The sequence below is a fragment of the Corvus moneduloides genome, chromosome 9 (assembly GCF_009650955.1).
Source record: "Corvus moneduloides isolate bCorMon1 chromosome 9, bCorMon1.pri, whole genome shotgun sequence".
Classification (NCBI taxonomy): domain Eukaryota; kingdom Metazoa; phylum Chordata; class Aves; order Passeriformes; family Corvidae; genus Corvus; species Corvus moneduloides.
The window spans coordinates 15424066-15450840 of NC_045484.1; the positions used below are offsets into that span (position 1 = coordinate 15424066).

Here is a 26775-nt window from a genome sequence, read left to right on the forward strand (position 1 = left end):
GGAGTATGACATTCACAGGCATGACTGAAGTTCTCCAACAGTGAGAACTTTTTTTTTTTAAAAACAGTGTTAGCTAGTGACTTAAGAAATTGAAGCTTTCAGTAATAAGAGCACTGTTCAGTCTAAAGCAAATAATGTTAGGCTTTTGGAGTGGTTTTAGTTTGAAAAAAAGACTTTAAAATTACAGCTTCAAAAACAGTGGTTCACACTAGAAACTCTGTGTCAATTGTCTTATTATTTAGACAGTGAATCTCATTTTGTGTTTTAGGGTCCAAATTGCAAATCTCCATTAGAAAAGGCCACTTTCAGTAACATGACTTGCTAGTAACAAAATACTGTACATTCTATGTGCCTCTCTTGATCTTATTTACAGCGAAAACACAGTAAACACAGTAAAATTATAAAGAAATATATTTTGATATATTTCCTATTTGCTCTGAAAGTTTTTATCATCAAATGAAGCTTTGTACCTACTTATAAATCAACATCAAATTGAAATTCTGTACTGACTTATACATACTGCCTGGAGTTATTCAGCAACTTATTTTGAAAAAAAAATAGTAATGAGTTTTTGGAGAGAAAGTGGATTAAAAGAGAACCATTCAGGTTTGATTACCCAAATGCATCATATGGAAATTCTTGTTCTTCAAAACAGTGTCACAACTCATGTTATCTACTATTACAGTGAATATCATCTCCATTATACACAACCTTCCTTTCCAAAATCATTATTCCTATCAGTTCATGCTGAGATACGTCTTCCTATATTAGTTTAAGTGCAATTGGCATACTAGCACTTTTGGAGATTTTTTTTTTTTTTTTTTTTTTTTAAACTCAAAGAAGTCATAGTTTTTAGAAACTCTCCAGATAACTTGACCAGATGTGTTTTGAGAAAAAATTGAGAGACAATGAATTAATGTTTTAAAAGAAAAATACCTCATTCCTTCAATGACATACCTAATCATGACAAGAGGTCTTCATATAACATATAAATATACATACATTTGCTATTATGTAGCTTAGCTATTATGGTATGAGAAACAGGAAATGTATCTGAAAGACACTTGAATTCTCCTGTGTTAATAGTATAATTAATTATTTAATTAATAGTATAATATTTTTCTTATTCTGGCATTTGCTACAGGACTTATTCCATCTTACGGAAATTGACCTTAGAAAACTGGGAGTTGAAAATCAAGGCCACCGAACACACCTCATTTCCAACATCCTGCTACTTCAGGAGGTAAAACAAAAGAGAGGTAAGATTTCAATGTTGTCTCCTAAAGACTAAGGAATGAGCTAAGGCAACCCAAGCTTCCCTGTCACAAAGGATGATAAACAAATACCCTGATTCAGCCTGGATACTGCTCTGAATGCAGGGGTACTTTACACAGACAATAAGAGGAATTGTTAAACATCAGTTTAACAAAAATTAAACATTCATATGTTGGCATGGGTTTACAAAATAACATACCCTGTATTTTTTATAAAAGTTGTCATTTAGAAAAGGCTCCACTTTCATTTCAGTTTCTAGTGCTCTCACAGTCTTCATCTTAACAAGACACAGTAATGTTAACACACCATAATTGACAGAAGTCTGTGTCACAAACATCTTCCTCATTTGGAAAGATCATATCAGAAGGTCTAAACCAAGCTAATTTGTGCACATCCTACTTCATCCCTAGTGAGGAGCGGAAGAGTGCTTACACAGCTCAAAAGTCCTTCTTTTCCATTAGGGACTTTGCTATGAATTAAGACTTGATCACTGCATCATTTGTTGTTTTTATCAGTCCAGTATCAAAATTCAACTCAAGTTTATGAGAGTTGGAACAAGCCCTGTAAGACATTGTAGTCTGAGTGGAAGTTATTCAACTGTGACTTGTTGTACTGGATATTTTGAGAACTGTTCACAAGATAATGAGATAAAAATATTATGCATTCTGCCCAATAATTCTTCAGATCACTGCTGAAGGCTTTTACAAATTTAATGTGAAGCACTTAGTTACTTGGTTAACAGTCCTGCTTCTACATTCTCTTGGTCAAGATAAGACTTTTGGACCATGTGTAGAAATTGAATATTCATAAAATATGTTTATCTACTGAAGTTTTCAGAAGGAACTAGAACTGATTGTGTACAAGTAGGTCGGTGTATTTCCTCAATGTTTTCTGATGAGTTCAATATTGGTTTAACAATTACACAACTTCTACGGCTCATAGGTTGGATGGTGGATGTAAATACGACATTTTTGTAACTGCTATTGTGAACAGATTAGGAAATTATTTCAGTTGATGATTGCAATGAAACTGGATGTGTTTCAATTGATATTTGTTTTTGCATGCATCAGGACTGTATTTCATAATCGTTTCAGGTATTGGAGTGCAGAATGTATTACAATTGACAACGTAGCACTGTTTCTCAGAGGAAAGGACTGTTCAAACTGTCATTCATGTGGTAAATTGATTTGTAGATAGTTATGCAACATTTCAATCAACTCACCAGAATGTTCCAACTCATGATTGCTCTGCTTCAAATATGTTGAGCTACATCAAATCTTGATGTATTGCTGATGGCTTCAGTGAATATGAATTTTTTCACACAGATTATGCAAAGTGACAGCATGATGCCATTTGACTTTTGTTTTTTTCTTTTTGGCAGTTAATGGCTAGAACTCTTTAAGCTAAATTCTAGTAAAATTAGTGTTGGTTCATATTCATATTTTTATGGGCATTTATCTTGAGCAATGTTTCCATTCACTGTTGGGTTTTGGCTAATGATAATTAACTGTATAATTGAATGACATGCTTGAAAAAAATACAGACACATTGATCTCCAAGTTCTGTTTACACCAGAAAATTGCATCCTGAATAGCTTTGGTATTAAGGATTTATTAAGGATTTCTGGGAAGGTTGAAAACAGATCGGTTCAGTCAGTCATACACGAGAGTGAAGACTGGTTTGTTTTCACAGTAGGGACTAATGGTTGTTATCCCGTCTCCAGCCTATTATGACATGGTTTTGTTTTGTGTCTGTCTTTGACCGAATGCTGTGTCTAGGAGCAAAGTGCCTAATCAGTTACACTGAAATGCTTGTTTTCCAGCACTGAACTTCACTGTAGTTAGACATTAGAGAAAATGTTTAAAATTTTCTATTCTGTTAAATAAATGCTAATGTCCTACTAATGTACTTACTGGCAAAGAGCAAAAGCTATCTTATTATGTTTGCTGTTATTTTGAGCTTTAAACAACAACATTTTATTTGGTGCTTGTTCAACAGTTTCCAGAGAGTGCTTCAAGTGATAAGTCACTTTAATAAGTAAGCATTTGCACGGGGTTAAAAGTGAAATTAAATTTTGGGTATTTTTGTGAAAACATTTTCTGTTTTCTAAAATGTTATCTTGGCTCTGAAACTACTCTGAACAGGACATGTTTCAGTACACTAAGATTTGGGTTCATCCTGTCTAGCTCCAGCTACTTGGGCTGTATTTCCACAGTAATTAATAGCAAGACCTGTGGATTGACATAATCTATTCATTGCCATAATGTCCAACAACACATGAGAACTGGATGAAACATGTGCACATGATCACATATCTGTTGAATCAGGCAGAGTACACAATACGAAGTTCACTAGCTTGATGCTTTTATGCCATCTTTATGGCAGCCAGTGATAGGGAAGTGACTAGGATAACTGATTTGTGAGCAGCATTAGGTAATCAGTAGGAAAATAAACATTCAAAATTGTTAAACCACTTCAAGCTGGCAGAATGAATTTAATAGTGGATCAGTGATTTGAATAATGGGGCTCTGATATTTTTGGTCTGTATCAGAAAACTTAAAGGCTGCTGTGCTGTTGACTCTTGACCTTAATTGAAGCTGAGTTTCCAAAATCCCAGCCTAAGCAGTCTGTGTCCTTTTCATCTTTCCTTAGCTGCTTTTTCCCATCTCTCTATCATTCCTTTAGTTGTCTGTAAAGCTATCCTGCAGCTGCATGGAGAACCCATTGGGAAATATGTCTAGCTGAAAAACCACCTTTTTTTCCTCTCCTCTCCATCCGCATCAAGTCCCCAAGCCAATTCCCTGTTCAGCTGCACAAACGCTCGTATGAGCCTGAATGGCCACGGAAGAGACAGCAGAGCTGAGCCCTGCTGGCTGAAACAGCTCTGCTGCCCAAACTGAAATCACAGTGTTAAGTGGGAGGCAAGTCATTCTCTGCTCCCTCTGCTATTGGAGAGAGACAGATGAATTCAGCAGATAATTCAGTTCACTACCTTTTGTAGGAGTCTGTATTTTTTGTTGATTGTAGAGATATGCCAGGATGGCTCTTCCTGACAGATCTCTTAGCAAACGCTGACAGCTGATGGAATTAATTTAGGCCTAAAAGCTAAAACTGTGGTTGTTCTGGAATATTTAATCTCTTCTTCTGAGTGCAGCCTTACAAATTTCAAGAAAGCATTTGTTTCTTTTTCTCTAAATATTGATGATCTCCAGTATTTTCTTAGGATTTATCACTACCTTTCATTTCCTTGCAAATCAAAGTATGCAAGTGGAAAAGTGTTCCCAGTTTCTGAAGATTTTCTTCCTAAGTGCAAAATTGTTACCAGTTCTAAATATACTTCCTACCCTGTTTCATGAACAGGGGACTCTGTGGCCATGTACAGAATCAGACTAATAGTTTCTCCAGGATCAGCTACTGGCAAAGTAGATGTCGAGTGAAAACATGAAAGAGCACAGCAATCCATAGTGATGCTTTCTTAGAATACTTTCTCAGTCTCTAAGCATTTAATCTAACAAAACGCTTCAAAGGTATGAATGGGAAGAGACATAAATACTCATTCCATGATCTTTTTGGCTATATCTTGACTTAGCTTTTGATGTGCGCTGTAGCGTGTTCTGGATCTTGATGTCCTGCCATCTGCACCAGTATCCATTCATGTACTCATCACATGCTGTGACTCCTTTGAGATGTACCTCCTGTTTTCTGTTCCAGGGAAATTGTAGAGTTAAGTGGTGAGGCCTGGAACATGCCTGGGCTTGTCACAGTGTGAAATCAAGATGCATCCAAAATTCGGGTACTAGCACCTCTAAGAAAAGCAAAAAATACAGGCTATGCTCATAGGAATGTTCTCAGTGGCTAGCTAGCACCTGTTTAAAATATTTGTTTGGCATCTTAGAAAAGCCAGGAAATTACATATCCTCTTCTAGAAGAGGCTTCGTGTGGTATGACAAAAAGTGGTGACAAATTAGGTGTAATCTGACTCTTGTATTACTCAGAAAGGTCTTCCTTCCCTGAGCATGAGACATTGCACTCTGTCCTGCACCAATCAGCAGTTCAGACACATCCTGAAAGCCACAGCCCAGGACTTGTAGAGTAGTGCTTCTGGAAGGAACTGGGGTTTTCTTAGTATCCTCTAAAGCAGGGTTTATGCTATGTGGGATTGGACCAGAGTGTTAATTAATCATATTGTTTTATGTTTGTTGTATTTAGTCTCATTTACCACAGTGTGCTACAGTCTGTAGGAGTGTGAGTCTATTATGATTTTTTATGACCTATAGTAAAAGAATAAATCATGCTTCAGATGTGTTGAGGAATCCCACTATGATGTGACCAGCTCCTTCAGTCCAGTAGAAATGGTACCTATAGAGAGGGAAATGTAAACACATAAATGAAAATGTCTATTCTGATACAATTAAAAAAAGGCCTTGGGTATTTCCAGACATGGAAGATTTTTTTTTTTTTTTCCCTTTAGGGACATGAATTTAAATACAGCATTATATTTGAAAACTTTGTATCATTTAACTGTTAAACTATTTGTATACATTTGCATGTATTCGTGATGTATGTTTCTATATATCACTGGTAGAGTGATGAGTGGAAAGAAATATAGAAGCAATGTGATAAGCTTTTTTTTTAAGGAGGTGTTCTAAGAGCTAGAACTTTGTTAACTTCTTTTACTGAGATGAATTCAGAATAATAGCATTTTATAGCCTAATGTGATTTCATTAACATATTGCAGTGTTTTTCTCCGAGAGGCAAAAAGTATAAAGAATATTTCCTTTTTGTCTTGTACAGGCTTTCTTATCTAGCCTTACTGGATTTAAATAAAATATATGCATTGACATAATTTATTGGGGGTAAACATACAGTAATATGCAAAACCTGAATTAGATTGAATGCAATTAATATTCCATAACTTCCTGCTTTTAGATTTTGCATCTAAATTCTTAGATAACTGTTTCTGCCTATGTTGTATTTCTTGCCATGCTGCAGTAGTATGAAGTCAAATATGAAGTGATTTCTTGTTATAATATGGAAGACCTAAGTTGTGTGGTATTAAGAAGGAAGCTGAGCAATCACTACAGAGCCTGACTTGCGCTTGGGGACAATATAAATAGAGAAGTCCATCTCCAAAGAAGGTGTAAAATAACTGAGGGAGTCTCTCCTGTGTTTTTATTAGATGACCATTATAATTAGCATAAAGCCATGACTGGTTTGGCATAGTCAACCCCAAATATCTTGCCTTTGTCACTCTCAGATAAAGTCCTTCTACACATCCTGGTGCTTTTGCTCTTTGAAACATTACAAATGCAGCCATAGTGCTTTCGGCAGTGGTATGTAGTGTCAACCTGTCAGATTCCAACCTCATGCTAAAGTATGCTGGTAGCTTTGCCAACAGAGGGGAGAGGAAGCTGCTTTGAACATTTTGATCTGTGTAATAGAGGTGGCATTGCAACCTGTGTGGTCTATTTTGCTCTCACTGAGAGACACAAGGATTTGGAGTTTTTTGCTTTCTCTGTTTGAGAAGGTCAGAAATGTAAATGCTGTTACAGAGTTGTTAACAAACATCTCTGACAGTACCATTTCATCTACTGAAAGTTCCAAATTTGTTTACCGGTGCTTTCTGGCCTTTTGTTTATCCTTACCTCTACATCTAAATTAAAAACATCTGTCACAGGTAAAGAGAGGCTGGTAATTCTCCTGTATTTGAGACTTTTAACAGAAACATGGAGAAACTGAAACTTGCAAGGAAGTCTTAGATCCCCAGTAACAGTTCTAGCACTGCTAAAAGCAAAGAGAGGAAAACAGACCCTCTAGTAAAAAGGGAACCATAAGACATCGTCCAGCTTCTTTCCAGTTTAAAGTATCATTTACCAAAACTAGTCATCAAATGAAAACTGGATTTAGTGCCATTCTACCAGTGTATTTCAAACTTTTGAAACAGGTCTGTCTAATCAATGCCAACACAAACGGCTTCACATGATTTTCAATACCAAATTGAAAGAGGAGGGAAAGGGACACAACATATTGTCACAGAATCAGTGTGATTTATTTTTAATTACTAATTATTTTTTGTTCAAGATGATGGTTTTACTGGTTTATATCTGACAATGACTGAGTTTATATAACTCCTCAAACACTCTTGCTGTACTACAACATTGTTTGCAGAATGATCAGCTGTGGGACATGTCTGTTTGCAAGCTTTTCTGAGGCTGGGGATTGTGAGGTTTCTGAACACTGACTCATAACAGATAACTCTTTGGGAGTTTGTGAAAGACCTTGTGTCTCCAGACCTAAGACAGGTCAAATAACAAGAGATGATGTTGGTAGTTTTGTTTTGGAGGTCTGGATAGGTGCTGACTAAACTTGCCTGTTTCAGTTGGCAGCCAGGGAGGACATTAGAAAGCACAGATAAAATAAATATTGTCAGATTCCAAGTGCTGGAGCATTTTTCAGTTGATATTGTCATTCTTATTTGCCCTGATATCTTTGATTAACTTGAAAATTACTAGCAAATAAACTTGATTTCCTAGCCAACAGCTATGATCATTATTTTTTCTATGTGGCATCTGTGGGAGTTGAGACTCAAGTGTAGCATTTTGTTTGTTTGGGTCCTTTTTCTTCTAAGACAAGTATGTAGTAGCAAATTGCTTTGACTTTTGTTTATCGGGGAATCTACAACAACTGCTGTGTGAGCAATCCACATATGCCATGTCCTCATCGTGTGTAGTTACTTCTGCATTTTATCACTGAAGCTGCAGAACAGTGCTTTTGGAGTAAATGTGTTTACTCCTGGTTGTTTGAGGAAGACTGGAATTCTGACATTTAAGGACAAATTGAAAATTTCCCATGAATCCACTTGTTTTGTCCCATTGTTTTCTTTGTTTTTGAAAGCCAAGCACATTTGAAAATGCTCTCAAGAACTGGCAAGTACACAACTCTTGGCATAATTAAGGCATGCAAGCTATAGCAGCACAGGTCTTGGGACCTGTGCCCCAGTTGTGTTCCTCCTCACTTATCTGTTCAGCTAGCTGCTTTTCTGGGTGTCTTTGCAGGTGAAAAGATGCACCTGTACATACTCCGCCCCTTCAGAATGCAGAAGTCAAGGATGGCTATGGAAGGCCACAGCAGTGTGTGATGTGTGCTGTGCTTCTTTCAGGACACTGGTGCTTCCAGACTTCATCCTACAGCTCAGTAAGCTCATTTCCAAAGTAGATAGAAAGTATGAAAGGAAGTTTTGCAATGAGGAATCTAATCTACCTTAATGCGGAGTAACTCACAACCAATGGAGCTACTGTAGGCAGTCCTGTGAATTTTTCCTTCTTGCATCTTGTAGGCACATTCTCTGTTACCGATTTGCATCAAGTATGTGCAAGGATGGGTTGTGCAAATAGTCAAACATGAAGACAAAGACCAATTTTCAATTTCACCTGAAGACAAAATAAAACTTTAGGAAAAGAATGTAATGACTCATACAAGAGTAATCACAGTTTAGGCAGGGCTGCCCAGCTACAGTCCCATTACTTAGCACGTAGGCATGCTACTAAGGAAATTACTGCCCTTTTTCTGGTTCTTAGTCATAAAAAAAATGACAAGCATGACACTACTTCCTATGTAACTACAGTGCCTAAAAATTTCCGAAGTTACTAGAATCGGCCAATAGAGACCATCTTATGTGCTAACAGATCAGAGTTTTTGGCATGGTTTTAAATGTCTTTTACCTGTACTGTGGAACATGTGGTTTAGATAGAGAAGCAAGACATTTTCCTTTATGCAATGAGGAAAATAATAGTTTGCACTTCTGTAGCATCTTCCACTCGATAAGCTGATAGAGTACTATACAGTCTTCTCTGTGAAAAATAACTACCACAGTGATGTATGTTACAAAAATGTTAGTATATGTCATACAGGAAATAGGTGGGTCAGAATATTAGAACTGAATGTGGAATCCAGGTATGTCAACTCCTCTTTCTGTATTCTCACCCTAATGCTATTTTTCTTGCACTGGACATATTGGTGAGGCATTTTGGTGTCCAACATGAGATCACAGTCTGGTGTTCTTAGGTTCCTTTCCCCTCCCCCTGCTCCTTCCCTCCCTCTCCCAAGTATATTTTGAAGAAAGATTATGAGTGAAACATCCTATGGGAAATCTCCACAGATTGTTACTCGTGGCAGTGAAGTTCTGGAATCTGTCACTGTGCCTGAAATATTTCTGGTGCCTCTCTATCCTCAATACTTTTCACAACTGGCAAGACAAACACAGAGTGCCATCAGCTTGTCAAGATTTGGTAGCTTTCTTAGTTTATCAGTAGCTCACTTCAAATGAAGGTCCAGTGTTTTTTTCTGGTTTTAATTGCTTCATTTAAAAAAAAAAAAAAAAAAAGTCAGTTGCTGTGAGATATTTCAGATCTCTCAGATTGCAAAATTCAGTGTAATGGACAATGTGTAAGATGAGGTAGATGTCCTAATTCTACCCAGTACCCAGAGATGTGACTGTGGTAAATCATCCCGTGGAATTTTAATCCTGCTGCTGTCACTATTGGATGTTTAACTTGCTTAGTGTGAGAACACCATCACAGTTTCATTTATTTTTGATTATTGGCTTGATAATATACAGAGGTCCTGGAAGATACATAACGTGATCTTTAACTGCATTTGTCATTGAGCTATCTTAGGACCACAACTTCAGCAACATCATGAAGTCAGACTCTGAAGTAGATACATCAGAAGCAATTTATTAAAGCTAGTCCTGGTAAAAATGGAGGAAGATAATGAAAGGATTGAACTTTAGAGTGAAATGAAAATAGTGCATGAAGAGGATCCCCCAAAAGAGAACCACCATACAACTAGTAGGGATCAAATACTTGATGTCAAAATCAATTAAATATTTGGTTAGGCAGAAAATAATTTGCCTCTGGAAAGCTAATGCAAATAGGATAGCTGTGAATACGTTTGAAAAATGTTGACTTATGAGTTCTGATACGATGGGAATTGAAATTGCTTTGAACAACTGGAATAACTGTGGTAAAACCAGAGAAATGTTGGCCAGGCAGCCTGAAAGACTGAGCCAATGGGCAAGAGATAAACACGGCGTTAAAAAAAAAAAAATCACAAACAAAACCTGATCTAGACAGTGCTTTAAAAGTCAGCTGAGTGTGCCTTGATTTGTATTAAAGCAAAAGCTCTGTGGCTGAGTCAATGGTACAGCTGAAGGTGCTTGAGGTAATTAGTTGAAAACGAAGGTTTTATCTATAATTATCTCATTTTTTTGAAGGTATACTTTACAAAAGGAGGATAAGTGGATAAGTGACCATCTGTTCTGTCGGTAGCTGCCGAATCTGTACAGCTATTTGACCCTTTGTTGTAGAAAATGAGTTTTATTCCACCAACCTGTTGCACAAATAACTTCACGCGACTTGGTAGGATGAGGGGGGCGTCTTCCAACACAAGTAAATTGTGCGTGCAAAGTGCGTAATAGGCTCTGAATCGTCTGTGAAAAGGCTGGATTTAGCAAACTGTTAATTTTTGTTGTAGTGCTAATTTGAGAGACGAAATTATGGAGCCTAAATTGTTAAATCGATGGAAAAGGGCATCGGGAGGTCACGGCCTGCCGGGTTCTGGCGCGCCGGGGGCTCGGCGAGACTCAGCCTGAGCGGCCCGGAGGGTGTGGCCGGGAGCCCTAACCCAGCCCGGGGCGCTGCGCAGCGGCCGGAGCCGCCTCCCGCCCCAGGTGAGGGGCGGCCGGGAGGGGCTCGTGTGGCGGGCGGGAGAGGCACGGAACTGCGGCCGGGCTGTGGCGGACCGGACAGCGAGCGATAAAGCGCTCGTAGAAGGCTCCGGTTGAGTCACCCTTAAGTTATCGCGAACTGCGCTTCTTTGGGGCGGGCTGGTGCTGGCTACGCGCCGGCTCCTACCGCGGCACGGCCAGACCTTGGGCTCTCCCGAGAGCGTCCCCGTTCATTTTCTGGCAGCGCTCCGCACCGTTGTTGTTGTGGGACCGGCCTCCGGCCACCCCTCCCGGCTGCCCGCTCCGGCTCCGCGGCCCCGAGGGAGGGACGCGGGCCGGACACGCTGCCAGGAGATCGCCAGGACAGACGCTCTAGCCGATCCGCAGAAAGCCTGGAGAGAAGCAGCAGTGATCAGACCCGGTAACTGCGGGGACAGCGTTGACCTCTCGGGCAGAGAATGAAGAGCTGGTTTTGTGTGTGAGTGTGTGCGAGTGTCCCTGTGTCCCCACAGCGCTGTCGGGGCGGGGGGGAGCGCTGCCCCTGCCCGGGATGGCTTGCGGGCTGCTAGAAGTGCCGTAGCTGTGACTGTGACGACTGAGACGTTGGCTCTAGTGCTTAGGTTTTATGGGAATTGAATCCATGGAAATCTGTTAAATAAGTGTAAAACCCTGGTGCGTACTCGAGATGCCGAGATACTTCCCTGAGTAGAGAGAAAAGAAACGCTGTTTTCTGTCCTTTTTTTTTTTCTTTGCCTTTTGAAGAGGAGCGAAGCACTTCTTTCTGTCCGAATTTGTGGTTTCCGTAAGTTGGTTGCTAGTTCGAAATAGTAATGCTGAAAGGGTTTTTCAGTTAGTGTGTTGTTCTTTTCTTTCTTTTTTCTTTTTTTTTTTTCTTTTGTAACATCGTGGGAACAGAGGAGGTCAAAATAAATTGCTTCCTTTACCAGAAAAGGAACAAAAGCTTGTATTTTGAAGAATTGGCTAACAAACACTTAGATTTGACTGTAACCTTGATAAAGTTCTCTGTTTCTGCCAGCAAAATGGGTAGAGAAGTTTATTTCAAGTCAGGGCTTCATACTGTTCAGGATTACTGAGCTAACTGATTGGGCACTTACATTTAAGAGATAATTTCATGGCCAAATGAAGAAAGCTGTACTTATTATTGAATCATCTTCAATGATCACTTTTTCTTGGCATTTTTTATAGATATGAAGGCATTCTACATGTGAAAATTCATAAAGAGGAGTATGGGGTTTATCTGTTTCTCTCATCATGAGAAAAAGACATTTCAAAGATAATTTATCCTGGCCTGTGTGTATTCTGTTGTGTGAGAATAATAGTTAAAAATATCTTTTTTAATAAGCTGACTGATTACAGTGCAAGGATGTATAGGAGGAGACTGGAAATTGTATGACATACATAAAGAGAGAGAAGGAGAGCATGGACACTGTGATAGCACTTCAAGACCCTTTGGAAGCACTGACCTGACTAATCTTGTGGGGATGTTTGATGTTTGACAGACTCATGTTTTTTTCTGATAGTAGCTTAAAGCCTTTGAACTACTGCATATGCTTTCTCAATCTATGTCTCTGTATCATAACAGGCTGTAGGTTCTTGAACCTTAATCTTCTCAAAGTCCTGTGACATGTTTGCTATAGAAGCTACTGCATCAGTTTCTCTTTTTCATAACAAAAGTAGAAAATACAGGTTGCAGAAAGCTGCTTCTCAGCCATTTGGGGGAGCAGAAATCCTTTCTTTTTTGTTACAATAATGAGGAATACTACACTGCTTCTAGGGGGATAACATGAAATCCACCTTGAATTTATAATGGCTACAGTTTTGATTGTATTTTTTCCTATGATATGTTAACTTCAGAGGCTTTTAACTTATGCTTTTTCTGTTTCCCTTATTCTCTTACTTCACACAGAAAAAAAAAAAATCTGGGGAAATTCATCTGCCTTTTTGTCCTGACCTTGACTTTCTTCACCATTAAGCATGTTCACTTTCATTTTTTTTCTGTATGCATCTGCAAAGTGCATGCAAATACACCAAATAACTTAGCAGGGAGAAGAGAGTAATGGGTCTTCCAGTTGCTGAAATTTATTATTGCTGATTTCAAGGTGGGGAGGGGAGATGAGTGGGAGGAATTTGTGAGGAGATTTGATGTGGCAAAAGTAAGTAGAGTTTTCACAAAAGTTGATTCCGTCTTTTAAATACCTGCTAACAGTCAGCTGAGTATCTTAAACCATGTTCAAGCCCTCTTAGCCTCATAGCCTATATAATAGTAAAGATTGGTGATATGATAACTCCAGGTATAAATTCTAGAGATTTAGATCTAAGAAAGAGAATCACCCAAGTAGCAGATCAATAAGGGTTTGAGAGAAATGTGGGTCTTATAATGTCCAAAACTGATTTAGATATAACTCTGAGTTTTGAAATAGCTTGAGAGTTTGATTTGGAACTCTGAAATTGCTTTTCTCTTTCCTTTTATGAGGTCTCTATTAGCATGAGCATATACAGCCTTGGATTGTTTGCTATGCCCTTCATGCATCTCTGAGGCTGAACTGAAGATTTCCCTTTCCCTCACTTCTCTTCCTCCAGTATATTGAAACAGCAAAGTAGAAGACCCTGCCATTGGTTGTGTTATGTTGTAGTATGGAAGGGGCACTTAATCCTATATCTGTGTCATTTTGAATGAACCATCAGAACACTTCCTCAGGCTGTGGGAACATCAGAAAGCTTTCATGAGGACAAGCTGAGCCAGAAAATTTGGATTTGAATCCCAAAGATGGCACAAGCAGAAGGATATTTAGTATGTTGTTTTAGGGAGGTGAAAGTTATTTGTTTCATTGTTCATGGTTCTTTCTTGTTTTGAGCAATGATGTGAAGAGATGCACACCCCACCTGTTTGGAATTGCCCACCACATACATATTTTATTCGATGTCCAATCTCATACTGTTATTCTAAATGCCATGTTGATTTTAGAGCCCTCTTCATTTGTATTTGCTCACCCTCATTCATAACAAAAACCTAGAATATGTCAGAAGTTACCTGGAAACCTTCATGCTTTCTAGTTCTCTGAATTCACAATGTGACTCCTGACAATTCTGTTCCCATATATTCTTCCAAATTACAAACTGCAGAAAGAAAAGTGCCACTCTATGTATAAATACAAATTCATTTGCCATTTTTAACATTATATTGGCATGAGTCCATCTTGTTTGCACCTGGTTAGGGGAAATTTGTATGATTTCCAAAGTGCTCTGTTTTGTTAGGTGCTGCATTTTGACAAATAGGAATGTGTACAATTAAATTGCAGTTCCTTTTGAGCCATTGTTCTGTTACAATTTCTACCACTTCTATTGTTGATTGCATGATGGCAAATGTTCAAAGCACACTGTCTCTTAGGGAGTAAAATTTTCAGGGTTTCTATATCTAGTAAAGTCAAACATTCTTTGAATCATATACTAAAGTATTTGAGACATTCCAGAGTCTGCAGCTGAAGAGGCTCCCACTTTCCAGTGTTTATATTCAATACAAGAAAACAGTATGGATAGTTTGGCAGGACTTTTGTTACTGATCTGATTGTTGTAGTTCTCTGTTTACACTTATGTATGGTGGAAGCTAGCAGACCTGTTGTTCTCACTTTTGTTTGGGTTTTATCGTTTGGTTAGGGTTTTTTATTTGTTTGGGTTTTGTTTTGTGGGGTTTTTTGTTTGTTTGGGATTTTTTGAGGGTTTTTTTTAAGAGGTTTTGCAGGGAGGATTGTTAGAAATATTATCAAAGCTTCTGCACGCATACTTGTGGCTAAGTATATTGCAAGTTCTTGAGTGCAGGTATTTTTGTACTAACTGTGGAGCTCTCCCTTGATTCCTCAAAACAAAACTCAGGTATGAATTTGAGGATTGTGGGTTGAATTTGTAAGTCACGTGAGTACTACTTAAAAGAAGCAATGATTAGGACAACTCTGGGAGTTTGGTTTTGATTCTTAAGGACTTCTTAGAAGTAGGGGTGAAATGGAAAATGCTGTGCATCAGGGGGTCGTTAATTTGTTGAAAACTCTCAGACTGTTGGATTGAAAACTACTGGGCTGCTGTAAGAATTATCTTATGGTTGGGTTAGGAGAGTGAATTCTCAGCTTTCTTTGTGGATCCTCAGACATGAAGTGGTTGACAGTTTAATGTCACAGTAAGCCTATTGTGGACTCATCAGCTATTAAACCAAAGCTTTCAATGGTTACGTTTGTAACAGCTTGGGTTTGATACCTGCTTGCACATAATGTCGTAATTTCAGCACAGCAGTGGTAACCTTGCAGGAAAGGCTAGGAGAAAATTTCTCACTGGATAACCTGAACTAAAACAGTTGGAATTCAGAGGTTTGGGGGTGGTTTTTATATAAACCAATAAGAAAGTACAATAATTAAGCACAGACTCTCAGCAGCCCCTGAAAGGAGAACAAGATTTGTACAATATGAGCCAGCTAGCTTCTTTTTCAGATTCCATAAACGATGTTTCTTGCTTTTCTACAATGAATACACAAAGTTGAGTTTCAAATGATTGTATGAACTATAAGAAGTCTCTTTTTCCCTCTATTGTTGGAAATAATTTGTATCATTCTGTTCTAATAACAAAGCTGAATTTACAAGAAACAAGCTCAGTCAGTTTGTTTTAGCTAGAGGAGGTTTCAGCTTTGTGGTAAGCATTTGCATTTTAGATCTTCCTATCTGTGGACCAGCTCTTTTGCTTAGAACAATTATAATGCAAAGCTGACTTTACAGCAATTATTGTGAAATAATTATGTGATTTTTAGTACTAGCTGAAACTAGCAGAAACTATGTCCTTCAACCACATCATAAATGGAGAGATGATTTACTACTTCATATCAAGGGCCTATGTGATAATTTATGGCAGATTTTTTGTGAGAGTGTATTTTGGTTTCTTTAGGATTTTGTATTTTATTTGGATCCACGTGACTAAAAATGTCAGTTCTTTGCTAACACCTCAAATCTTTTCTACTCTTTTCATCAAGAGATGTGACCAGAGTCAGCCGGGTTCTCCCTGGGCAGAAGTGCTATTTCCAGAGACTTTTCTGCTATAGTACATAGTACCTGTGCTCTGACAGAGGGTTGGCAAATGGAAGAATAAAAAAGAAAAAATTAATTACTGAGTATTTGTTGTAGGACTTTCAATAAGGGAGAATTGGAAAGAGATTTGTTGTTGAAGTCTGAAAACCTTATCCAGCTGGCGAATATCTGCAGTGCAGCTGGCAGGAAAAAGCAGAATTTTTACATACTTTGAGATCAGCTTTAGCATTACTGTAAAACTAAGCCTGTTATGATAACCTCTGAGTAGAAGTAACAGTAGCTTCAGTGCAGAAACATTTTGATGGTAGCTGTGATGCTAAGGCTGGAGAAGGGAGTGGGTGGAATATAGAGGCACCTCTGTTTTCCTTGCAACACCTGTGCGTTCCCCAAACCAGGAGGAATTCTTACGTAGCTGTAAGCAGCTGACTTCCAGGCTCCTGGGCCTTCAGGGTGCTCATCTTATTTTTCAGCATGAAACTTGACTGCGGTCAGAACAGATTCCCTCTGTCCATAACTGTTATTTCCAAAAGTGCTTCTGCTTTCTGATTTCATATCAATCTCTGCAGCATCTGTGGCTGTTCCAGTTTCTGTGGGAAGCACCTGCTTGACTAACACCTAGGTTAAATAATACAGGACTGGTTGCGCTTTAGGTCAGGTGGTCTGTTCTGTTAGGCTTTTGCAGGCTAATATAACTGCATAGGATAAGGCAGCCTGTCTTCTGTAATACAAAACTATAAACTGAGCACAGGGCAGCATTTTTTGAGGAACAGAACAGTAATTTGTTAATGAGCCTGAAGTGTTTGTCTCACAAAGCTTTTTGCTCACGATAACAGAAAAACCTGTACTGTACGGCAGACTGTAATTGAGTGTACCAGAGACTGACAGCTATGCAAATCTCTCTGTCAACAACGATTTGAGCCAGCAGGCTGGGCATGCTGAAGAAGAGAATTCCAGTAATCTGCTCCTGCCCTTATCTCTTGGGTAGAGCCGTTTAGTTTACAGCCTGTTAGAAATATGTGACCAGTTATCTGCTAGATTTATTACTTGAGCAAGACTCCTTAGCAACAGTTTTTTCCTCACAGTGTGCCAGCTTCTGGGTTTAAAAACATATTCTTTCAAACCAAGCTGTAGTGTCCTTTATTTTTTGACAAAATGTTCTTAAAACTTTACTTGTTGTCAGTGATTCAAAGTTGATGTCTGAGTCTTCAGAGGATGTTAAAAAGCAAAAAAGAGGAACTCTGTGGATAAAAATGGAGAATTGTTCAGGGCCTGCTCTTGCACGTTTGTCCAGACTTGTTGTTTTTTGTAGTGACTTTTAACATGTATAAAGTTATACATGTGTGCTTGATGTGCAGTTGAGAGCAGCATGACTGGATCTTGAGGTATCTGACTGCCTCAAAGCAAAGCAAAAGTTCAGTTTCAGATACCTTTGCTAGTTATGCTACTTAACTTCCTTTAAGTGGGGGCTTTCATGATTGATGCACACTAAGAAATCTTGGTTTTGTTTTTCCAGAATCAAAAATGATAGCTGCAGGAAAATTTTCAAGTATTCCTAGAAATGGCCCAGTGAACCACCAGTTCTCATTAGCTTCTTCCATGGACCTTTTGACCACAAAACCTTCACCAACTGAGCATCACTCAAACTCCTTTCAAGGCATCTCTATCCATGGCACTCTCCCCAGGAAGAAGAAGGGGACAGTTCCCACTCGGTCTTGTGATATGTTTAGCCACGTGGGAATGTTGCCTTACATGAGAACACGGCAGCAGCCACCTTTTGTACAGGATGTTATAGAAGAGTACCCTCCAGAAAATGGAAAGAGCGGCAAACTCCATGCCAGGTATGTTGTAAAACCTTAATTTGCATATGTTAGTTGCATAGGTATTATTACATATTCTTCTAAGCCTCTGAAGGCCCAGTTATAGATACAGCTGTTTACTATAAGTCTTAAGTTTTCCCCCCAGTATTCAATTTAGGTCTTGATGGAAGATGTAAATAATTTTTAATGACTGTGTCTTCCCTCTGCATGTTTAAAAGGTATAATATTGCGTGTACTATTCCCATGGAGAAAATTTTTTAAAGTCAGTGAATTGCTTTGATATCACCCTTTGCATTGTTGTAACAGAGCAATTTTAATCAAAAAGTCATAACTGCTCAAACTTGGTTTTGATTTGTATTCCATGCAATATGCATAGAGGGCTGAGGAAAAGGAGAGTGGTGTTCCAGCTGCCTCAAATCTAGAGCTGTGTGTAAGCCTTCTTCATGAAAGACTTACTGGAACCCCATGTACGCTGAGCTAATGACAAATTATCCCTATTTATTATTCCTGCCTGACTTTGTGGTTAACATATGCATAACTCTTGAGAAAAACCTATACTCTTACAGCTAACCTTTCTTTTGGGAATCTGTTATCATCACTGATATTTCATTGCTTACAAAAAGTAATTAATTTTGTAAATGTCCTTTTTTTTTGGTTTTGGTATTGACATCTATACAATGGGGAAAAAATTTCCAGCTAACAAAAGAAAAATTCAGTGTAATGCAGTGGATCACTTAGACATAGAAATGAGAGAATGTTTGGTTGCTTGGCTGATGGAGTTAAAGGCTGAGAAAATATATCCAAATTACGAGTTCTGAGTTAGGATTTACAGTCTTGCTGTGTCCATCACTACAATTTTTTGGTTTTCAAGTCTTGTGAGTAAGCTTCTGTGTCTAGAGTGGGTTTTTTATGCTTTTTGCTTGTGCTTTATGGGATCAAGCTTTCTTCTCACCTAAAAAGAAGTCTTTCTTCTCTATACCCCATTCATTTTAAAAGAAGAAAGGATCTAAGTGGGTTTAGTACTCTTTTGTCACTGATCTCTGAGATGTACCTGCTTATATGAACTGGTGTTTAAAACATAATTTGCTTCTTTTATTTACATACTTTTAGAGAACGCAAGCAGCCTGGGGTGTTGCTGTGAAAAGAATATGGTGATATACCCTGAAGTTTTATTTTATATCTTCTTTTTCAAGAGCAGTTACTAAATATTATTTTCTTGAGAGACCAAATCCTACTGATACCTTGTCTTATGACATGAATGTGACAACCTTGTCCTATAAAGAACACTTCAGCAAACCAGTAAGAGTACGAACAGAATGCTTGAGAGGAAAATGTCAGGAAGGTCTGCTGGTCAGAATGAAAACATAATGCTTTTGAATTAATAAAGAGATTCAAAGATTGTTATTAATGAAGCCTGTGAATACAATTTGTGCCTGTTGAGTCATAGCAGCAAAAAAGTGCTGTTCCTGTTTGATCTTTCAGTTACTTTGGTAAAATACACTCTGAATGCTATGCTAACAACTTCTAACAATTGGTTTCTTTAATTTTTACAATGGATCATTATGTGATCCATTGTAAAATGTTCTGCTCCATGACCTGGATGGACAGTTGTGTTAAAGCAGAAGACAATAACAACTTGGCAGTCAGCAAATACATCACTTTCTGGATCTTCTTGCAATGACACTGCACTTTTCATTAGTTTACTTTAAAGGAAAATTGAGAGAGAAAGTCTGATTAGCCTGTGGTAAGCATTTTGCCATATATGCTAAGGTATTCATTCTAACGCTTACATTTACATTGAAATTACCTGGGCCTAATAGTGTAGGGGAGTCCATGTTTCCTTATTAGTGTTTTTTTACAAAAAAGCCCTGTTACTTCAGTGTAGGAATTTGTGAAACAGTGTAACATTACATGAATATTCTCATTCAGGAGTATATCAGTCTTTCATTGCTATAATGCTGTTTACAAAAACTGAACATGTGAGTACACATTTTAATGACACATTTTCAGGATGCACTGTGCAACCCAAGTGCTGTGTTTGATGCCAGTGGGCCAGAACTAATAGTCGTTAGGATTGCAGTGTTCATGTGCACATGGATATGATTATTTTCATGTCATTGTTTGTTTGATTAATTCTAATTTAAAAAACATTACTATGATAACATTTTTAATAATTCAAAGTAATACTTTCTTTAACATATGAATACACGTCACATTATTTTGTGAAACAAAAAATAAGCCAGAGCGATGAGAATAGGAAAACAATAATGAGCTGTGTCATTCCCTAATGGAATTCTTCTGATTCTGAAATTCTTCTGATAACTTGGAGAAATTATATTGTCAGTTTTCTGTGCAATAAGATTGTGTTCTCTTCTTGGTTTGTGAATGTACATCTCTGCTAGTTAGTTAGTTCAAGGGGAAAAAAGTTTTCTTTCTTGAGAAAGCTTACATCTGAGTTTGAGAGTGTCTTGGAAATAATTAAATGGCCAAAATTAGAATCAGCTGAGCTCTTGAAAGGTAGTTTTATTAGCTAAAATAGAATTCACTCTTGAAAGTGAAGAACTTCACTTTTAAAAGAGAATTCTCATTTTAGCATGTAAAACTAAAGCTGCTTTTGTGTAATGTTCTTTATTATCTGACATTGATAATTAAACCCAAATAAAGTTTAATTGTAATTTCTCCTTGACACGTGGTCCACGGGTTACCTTTATTGAGCTTTGCCTTGTATTATGATACCTTTATTTAAAAGAAAATTGTTCAAATTCCCATCACTGCTAGAAGCAGTAGCTTTTTCTTTTTTGGCCCGTGTCTTGTGGCTGCCATCAGCAAACCCAGAATTTCCAATGCACTTGGATGATCATAGTTCTTCATGAGTGACATTAAAGTTTAGCAGACTTGTGGCATTTTCATGCTTTTTCATAAATGCAGCCAAATGTCCCTCAAATAAACAGGACCTAAAAGCATTGCAGAATTATCACTATTGCAGTAAGTTTGAGTGTAATGATAAAGGCAACTGTCAAAGGCCTGTTTTGACATTCTGTGCCATTTCAGCTGGATGTCAGCAGTATTCAGGTAGTCTTGGGTTAACACGGTAGTTATCTCTGTGGGTCTGGTACTGGCTCTGATATAAACATACTTGAATGTTATCTCATTGTAGAGATGCAAGGAATTTCTGAGACATTGTTAAGAAGATGGAATAGAGCAAAGACTTTTGCAAATATCCCGAAGCAAAACTAGATTCCAGTACTGATACCGTGCTCTCTGTTTCATGACGCAGTGTGATTGCAAGAGATAGCAGAACAAGTGATTGCTTCTTGGACTGTAAGCTGACAGCTGTAGTATTCTCTGTTCCTAAATTCCCCACTGCCATGTTCACCACTAAATTATGTCCTCAAGTGCCATATCCAAACGTTTTTTGAACACTTTCAGAGATGGTAACTCCACCACTTCTCTGGGCAGTCCTTTTTGTGGAAAAAAGTTTCCTAATAAATGGATTCCTAATAATCTAAAGCTCCCTTGGTGCAACTTGAGGCCATCTCTTGTTCTCTCATGCTGACACTTGTCACTTTATTGGTAGCCAAACCACATACCAAGGAAAGAGGAGAGGATCATGAGGCGTATTCTGAAGATTTTTTCTCCAGTTTGAGTTGAAGGTTTGAGTTGAAATTAGTACTATTGCAAGATACAAGGATCACAGAACACTGTGAGAAAGAAATGTGTCTTTGATACCCCACTGTCAAACAGGTTCCAAGGTTGTTATGTGGAGAGAGAAGTAATGCAAGTGGTATGATAGGTTCAACATTGTGTTGTCAGGGAGTCAGGCTAATAAAGATATGTGATCTTCACAATCAGTTAAAAGACAGTGAAGGAAAGAAAAGATACTCCTTTCTTAGTACTGGCAATTCCTCTATTGCCTGCAAATAGCCTGTATTCCTGTTGAAATAAACAAGGTTTGCAACAAAATTAAGTGAAATTTAGTTTAATAGCAGCTCCAGTGTGATATTGTAAAGAGGTCAGAAATAGGATCTGGATTTGCACAGAGTTGATGTTGTTGATGGACATGATGCTTTGAAAGAATTTAATGTAGATTTTAGAATGGACAATCTAGCACAGTAATAAAATCAAAGCTAGACACAATTTCTTAGAAATAAGTTTATTAATTTTTTAATGCAGTTTGTAGAGTTACATGCTTATTTTAAAGCCCTTAGTGTTTCAAAAGCCTTAGTGTTCAATTCAGACTTTTTAAAAAAGATACTTAACTGCTAAAAGTACATGTATACATAAAATACAAGTTTAGTATTTGAAAGAAAGAAAAATTAATTAATTTTGTCTTCACCCTGTATGTGTAGTATAGGAGTCTGTAGAATAGAGCTTTGGGTGTTTGGGGAGAAATGTGGTCACACATTTCCATTAAATCACTATCTTCCCTTTGCTGAGCCTACCCCTAGGAAGTGTTGAAACACACCATCTGCCAGAAATGATCACTCTAAGTTTTCATGATAATTAAAGCCTTAAAACAAAGTTGACATTAATTTTCACTGACTGTTTCACATTATACAGGATGTTTGTGAATACGTGCTGGTTTAATTTGTTTACTGGCTCTCTTTCCAGTAGCTGTTTCATCTGCTTGTGCTTGTAAAGACAATTTTTTGTTCAAATTCCATTCTTTGTCTATACAGACATTTGAAAAATGGAGTCACTGATAAACAGTAGGGTTGTATTGTTCAAACTGGCCTGAAATCAAAATACTTCGTGCATTTCTCTAAATAATGTATAATACCCTGGGTGCTTTATCACTGTTCATGAGAGGTTCTGACCTACCAGCTGGTCAGAATTCGATTTTTTTTCTTCCTGTTTTTGAAGCTTTAGTTTTAACTGTGTATGAATTTGAAGTGTAGAGTTGTAACTACAGAGATATAATTTTAATCTTTTCTTCTTTGCTTCTGTTTTAGTTTTCTGTTCTCAAGCCCAGTAAATTCCTGGCTATGCTTTAAGTCCTGATTGTGATTGTATTTACAACACTACTTCTTTATTGATGTGGCTACAAACTATTCATTTTTGTAGGTAGACAAGGCATAACAGTTTCTTTTACTCTGCCAGGATCTCAAGTGTGAACTGTCCATATACAGCATTTTTTTGATATGGTTCAAGCATGTTAAAAAAGAAAAATTCAATCTGGTGGGTGTGGGGAGCCATGGAAGAAAAGATTTTGATTAGCTTGATTCTTTCACTAAAGAAGTGGGCAGACCAGTAGCTCTAACATCTTCCAGTGCTCATTGAACCTTATTGCAAAAGATGAAAATGTGATAAATTACTTGTAAACTAAAGTGTATTTTATAGGCTGGCCCTAATTATCTACACACAGGTGCAAAGAACACATTTTCTGTAGTTCTGAGAGTGTGGTTTGTGTGACTGCATATTTCGCTAGACTTCAGTCTCTTGAGTACTGGTCAGCAGACATTTTACCTCTTTTCTATGTCAGCTGTTTCAGATGAAGTGCTCTCAGCTAGAACTGGACTTCATACTGTTGTAGCAGAGAGTTATTCCAGAGGAGATTAGTTTATCGGGTTGTTTAGGATGTTCTGTTCTCTTCTGAATTTCTGATCTTCAAGGCTCTGCATGTTTGGCTGGATGATCCTCACATACTTTTCTCATATAACTGTCCAGGAAGAAATAAAAATATATTCAATTTTAGCCTTGACTAATACCACTGACATTAATAGGGTAACTTCATCAGCATAAACCTGAGCAGGCTCACTATTCTCTACAGGACCTTGTCCTTGGAGAGCAGTACATTTGGAAGTTGGTACAGGGTTAGTCTTGAAGTATAGAGCCTTGAAGTATAAAGCTATTAATGACTGAATTCTGGGTTCCCAAAACTTTTCCTGTTCTCTTAGTGGTATGACCACAATAGATGAGGCCTGCTGAAGTCCTTGAATTGAGAGTTGAATTATAAGAGAAAAGAGTTGGCAAAGCTGTTCTTGGTGAGGAGAGCACTACTCAGGAGTTTGCTTTATCCTTGTCAGAATTTGCAGCCAGAAGCCTGTTTTGCTTCTCCAGGTGCTGCAAATTCTGTTTTTCATTGGGTTTGGAGAATGGGGTGGATCAGGTATTTAGACAGCATTTATTTTGTTCTAACTAGTGATTTTGAAAACATTATTTTTTTAATAATTTCAATTTTAATTTGTGTTACTTTTTAAAATTAATACTGTGTGTACACTTGTATGGTTAGGTGCACTTTGAAACTTAAATTAAAATAATTTTTTATCAAGACTTTAATATATCAAGTAAAATAAGTATTTTATATGTTTCATGTGTGGAGTAAAGTGAGTAATACTGGGGGTTTTTTTGTTTATAGAATGCAGTGTAGTTCTTCAGGTATGAAAATATTTGCAAGATTAACAGGAAGCTCAATACCTTTGATTCCATTTTAAATTTTAGGATAGGGTGGGGAGGAATTTCTGTAAAACCACAAAATCTTGAAAGTAAAAATAGTTACGGTTTTGATGTAATGCCTCAAACTATCTCTTAGTATGAGCTTTGTTTTAAGAGACCTGAACCAAACTGTTTGTGAGTATATTGTTGTGTTGCTTTAATAAGAGTAACACAAATGTGTCGAATTTGGGGCTACTGAATATCTCATTGACTTCTTCCATGCATAGGTTTTTCAAAAGGAAGAGTTCCTTAGATGTTGCCAATACTTCATGCTTTTTGGCACAAATTTTCCCATTCTTTCTGTTGATGTGTCCTGTTCTCCTGTGCACCTGCAGGTCTCTGCTGTCTCAGAGGTGGAGCAGAGCTATCTGCTAAAGCTGGTAGATGTTTGTGGTAGAAGGAATGCTGTGTTGGATAAGCAGAGAATAGCTAATGTTATCTGCTTACATTCAGTATCAAATCCTCTTATCCTTTAACTCTAGGGGTTGGTTCTGTTTTGGCTTGTCTACTTTTTCTTTTTAGCCCCTCTGTCCATTGTTGGGTTCAGATTCTTCTGTTGTGAAGTTCTACTTCACCCCTTTGTTACCATTTGATGCTCACGTCCTCTTTCTTTGCTTGGTGAACATAGACCTGCAGAACAAATGCTTCACTTCTTGATTTTTATGGGGATTTTGGAAAACTGGCTACAGGTGACAATTTTTGGAAATCTGCCCATGTGGGATCTTGGGAGGGGGAAATGAGGAAAACAGGACAAAATGTCTCAAAAAGAGAAACCATCCCTCCAGTATTAGAGATTAATTAAATCACAGTTCTTCACCTTCTGAGCAGAGGAATTGAAGTGCCTTATGGGGTGAATGCAGTTGTATCATTGTTTGAAATTAATTGTGGGATCATGACCTTATTGTTAATGAATGACTTGCCAGGTAAACTTGAGCCCAAATCCCTCAAAGCCCCTATCAAAATTAGTCAGTGTTATTTTTCAAAAACTTCCCAAAAACTTCGATTTTTTCTGGCTGTTTTCTTCTTTGAGAGGAGTACACTGTATATAGTGGAAAGTTTCTTGAATTACTCCTTCCATCACACCCAAAGTTCCTTCCCTAGCTCTGATGTTTTGTGATCTCTTTTGTAAATATTATGGATTGCCCTATTCACTTGTACCAAGTGCTATATTGCTTCCTCATCTTGCCTCCTGTTCATATGTGAACATTTATTTTCCTTTCTGTCCCTTTTATGCCCTAAATAGTAGTTAAATGTTACATAGGGGAGTATATTCCTAATGCTTACTTGCCATATCCAGTGCAGAGACGCATCTGATGTGACGAGCTTTTTAAATTGGGCTAAGGGAATAGACAGGGAGAACAATTCTTCCACTATCATCTTTGCCAAAGCAAAGTATTAGCATTCCTATGCTTCAGTCCAAATATACATTCCTGAAAGACATGTTAGCCAAGTGAAAAACCATGCTTTTTGAATAAACTGTTCCTAGAAATAGATTCATTTCAGATTAATTAATGGAGACTGTGATTCTACTGAAGATTTGTTGTGGGTTTTTGGAGTATGCATATTCATTTTGTAAGGTTATATTGATTTTGAACACTTAAAATTTTGTGGTGCTGGATTTGGGATAACTGCGCAGCAACTAAAACACTCACTGTAAAGAGTTGCCAGCTGAAGATACAAGTCAACAGGCAACAGCACATACATAAACAACTTTGTAGTAACAGCGTCTGTTTTGGATAAGCAGTAGTCTTGCTGCCCAACCACTACTTTGACAGAATAGGTCTTGGGATAAAAGGTTTAAGAAGGGCTTTGAAGGACATAGTTTCGGCTCTGGTAAACCTAAATGTTAAGGAAAATAGAGAAAAAAGAATGGATATGTGTAGTCTGAGCTTTTGAACAGGTTGTATAGACTGGTACTGTGTGTAGTGCAGAAAGAGTCTTTTGGAAAAGGTAGAAAAAATGGTGTCGATTTTTCTGCTGCAATAGGTAAACCGGAGTGAGTTGGAGGGATGCAGATTGAAGTGGTAAAAGTAAATGGCTGAAACATTATCTCTGCTGGGACATTCTGAACAAGTAGGAGTACGTTGAGATTTCATTTAATTCAAGGAAAAGTATGTTGCATCTCTTCTTGAGTTTTAATCACCGAAGAGTCCCTGCTGTTCTTGTGTGAACTGCAGGTCATTACACAGTTAGTCATAGCACTTTGCACTTGTTTCCACTGGTGTTTGAATGAGTCATGCCCATGGTGCTGTGCAGCTGTAGACAGAAGAGTGGAATGCCCTTAGGAATGTAGCAGGAGTGCGTGTGAGAAGCAGAAGCTGCTGGGGGATAAAATCAGTGGACCTTTTACTCTAGTTTACAGTAGAAATAACATCAGTCTGCATTACATATACTGGAACACATCATGTCCAGCATGCTTAAACTTGCACCTTCATAC

The 26775-nt window shown here is 37.9% G+C and overlaps 1 protein-coding gene across 8 annotated transcripts in view; it reads left to right on the plus strand.

Moving 5' to 3' along the window:
• Positions 1 to 26775, plus strand: part of BCAR3 (BCAR3 adaptor protein, NSP family member) — an 86203-nt gene that overhangs the window by 16667 nt on the left and 42761 nt on the right. For 4 of the 8 annotated variants that reach the window (XM_032117771.1, XM_032117773.1, XM_032117770.1 and 1 more), the window contains exons 3-4: positions 1145 to 1259; positions 17600 to 17924. In XM_032117771.1, coding sequence (XP_031973662.1) covers positions 1145 to 1259; positions 17600 to 17924 — 440 coding nt within the window. Of the gene's footprint in view, positions 1 to 1144; positions 1260 to 11022; positions 11481 to 11651; positions 11675 to 11780; positions 11805 to 17599; positions 17925 to 26775 lie in introns of those variants that run through there. The other 4 variants (XM_032117774.1, XM_032117775.1, XM_032117777.1 and 1 more) reach the window with 4 other exon arrangements.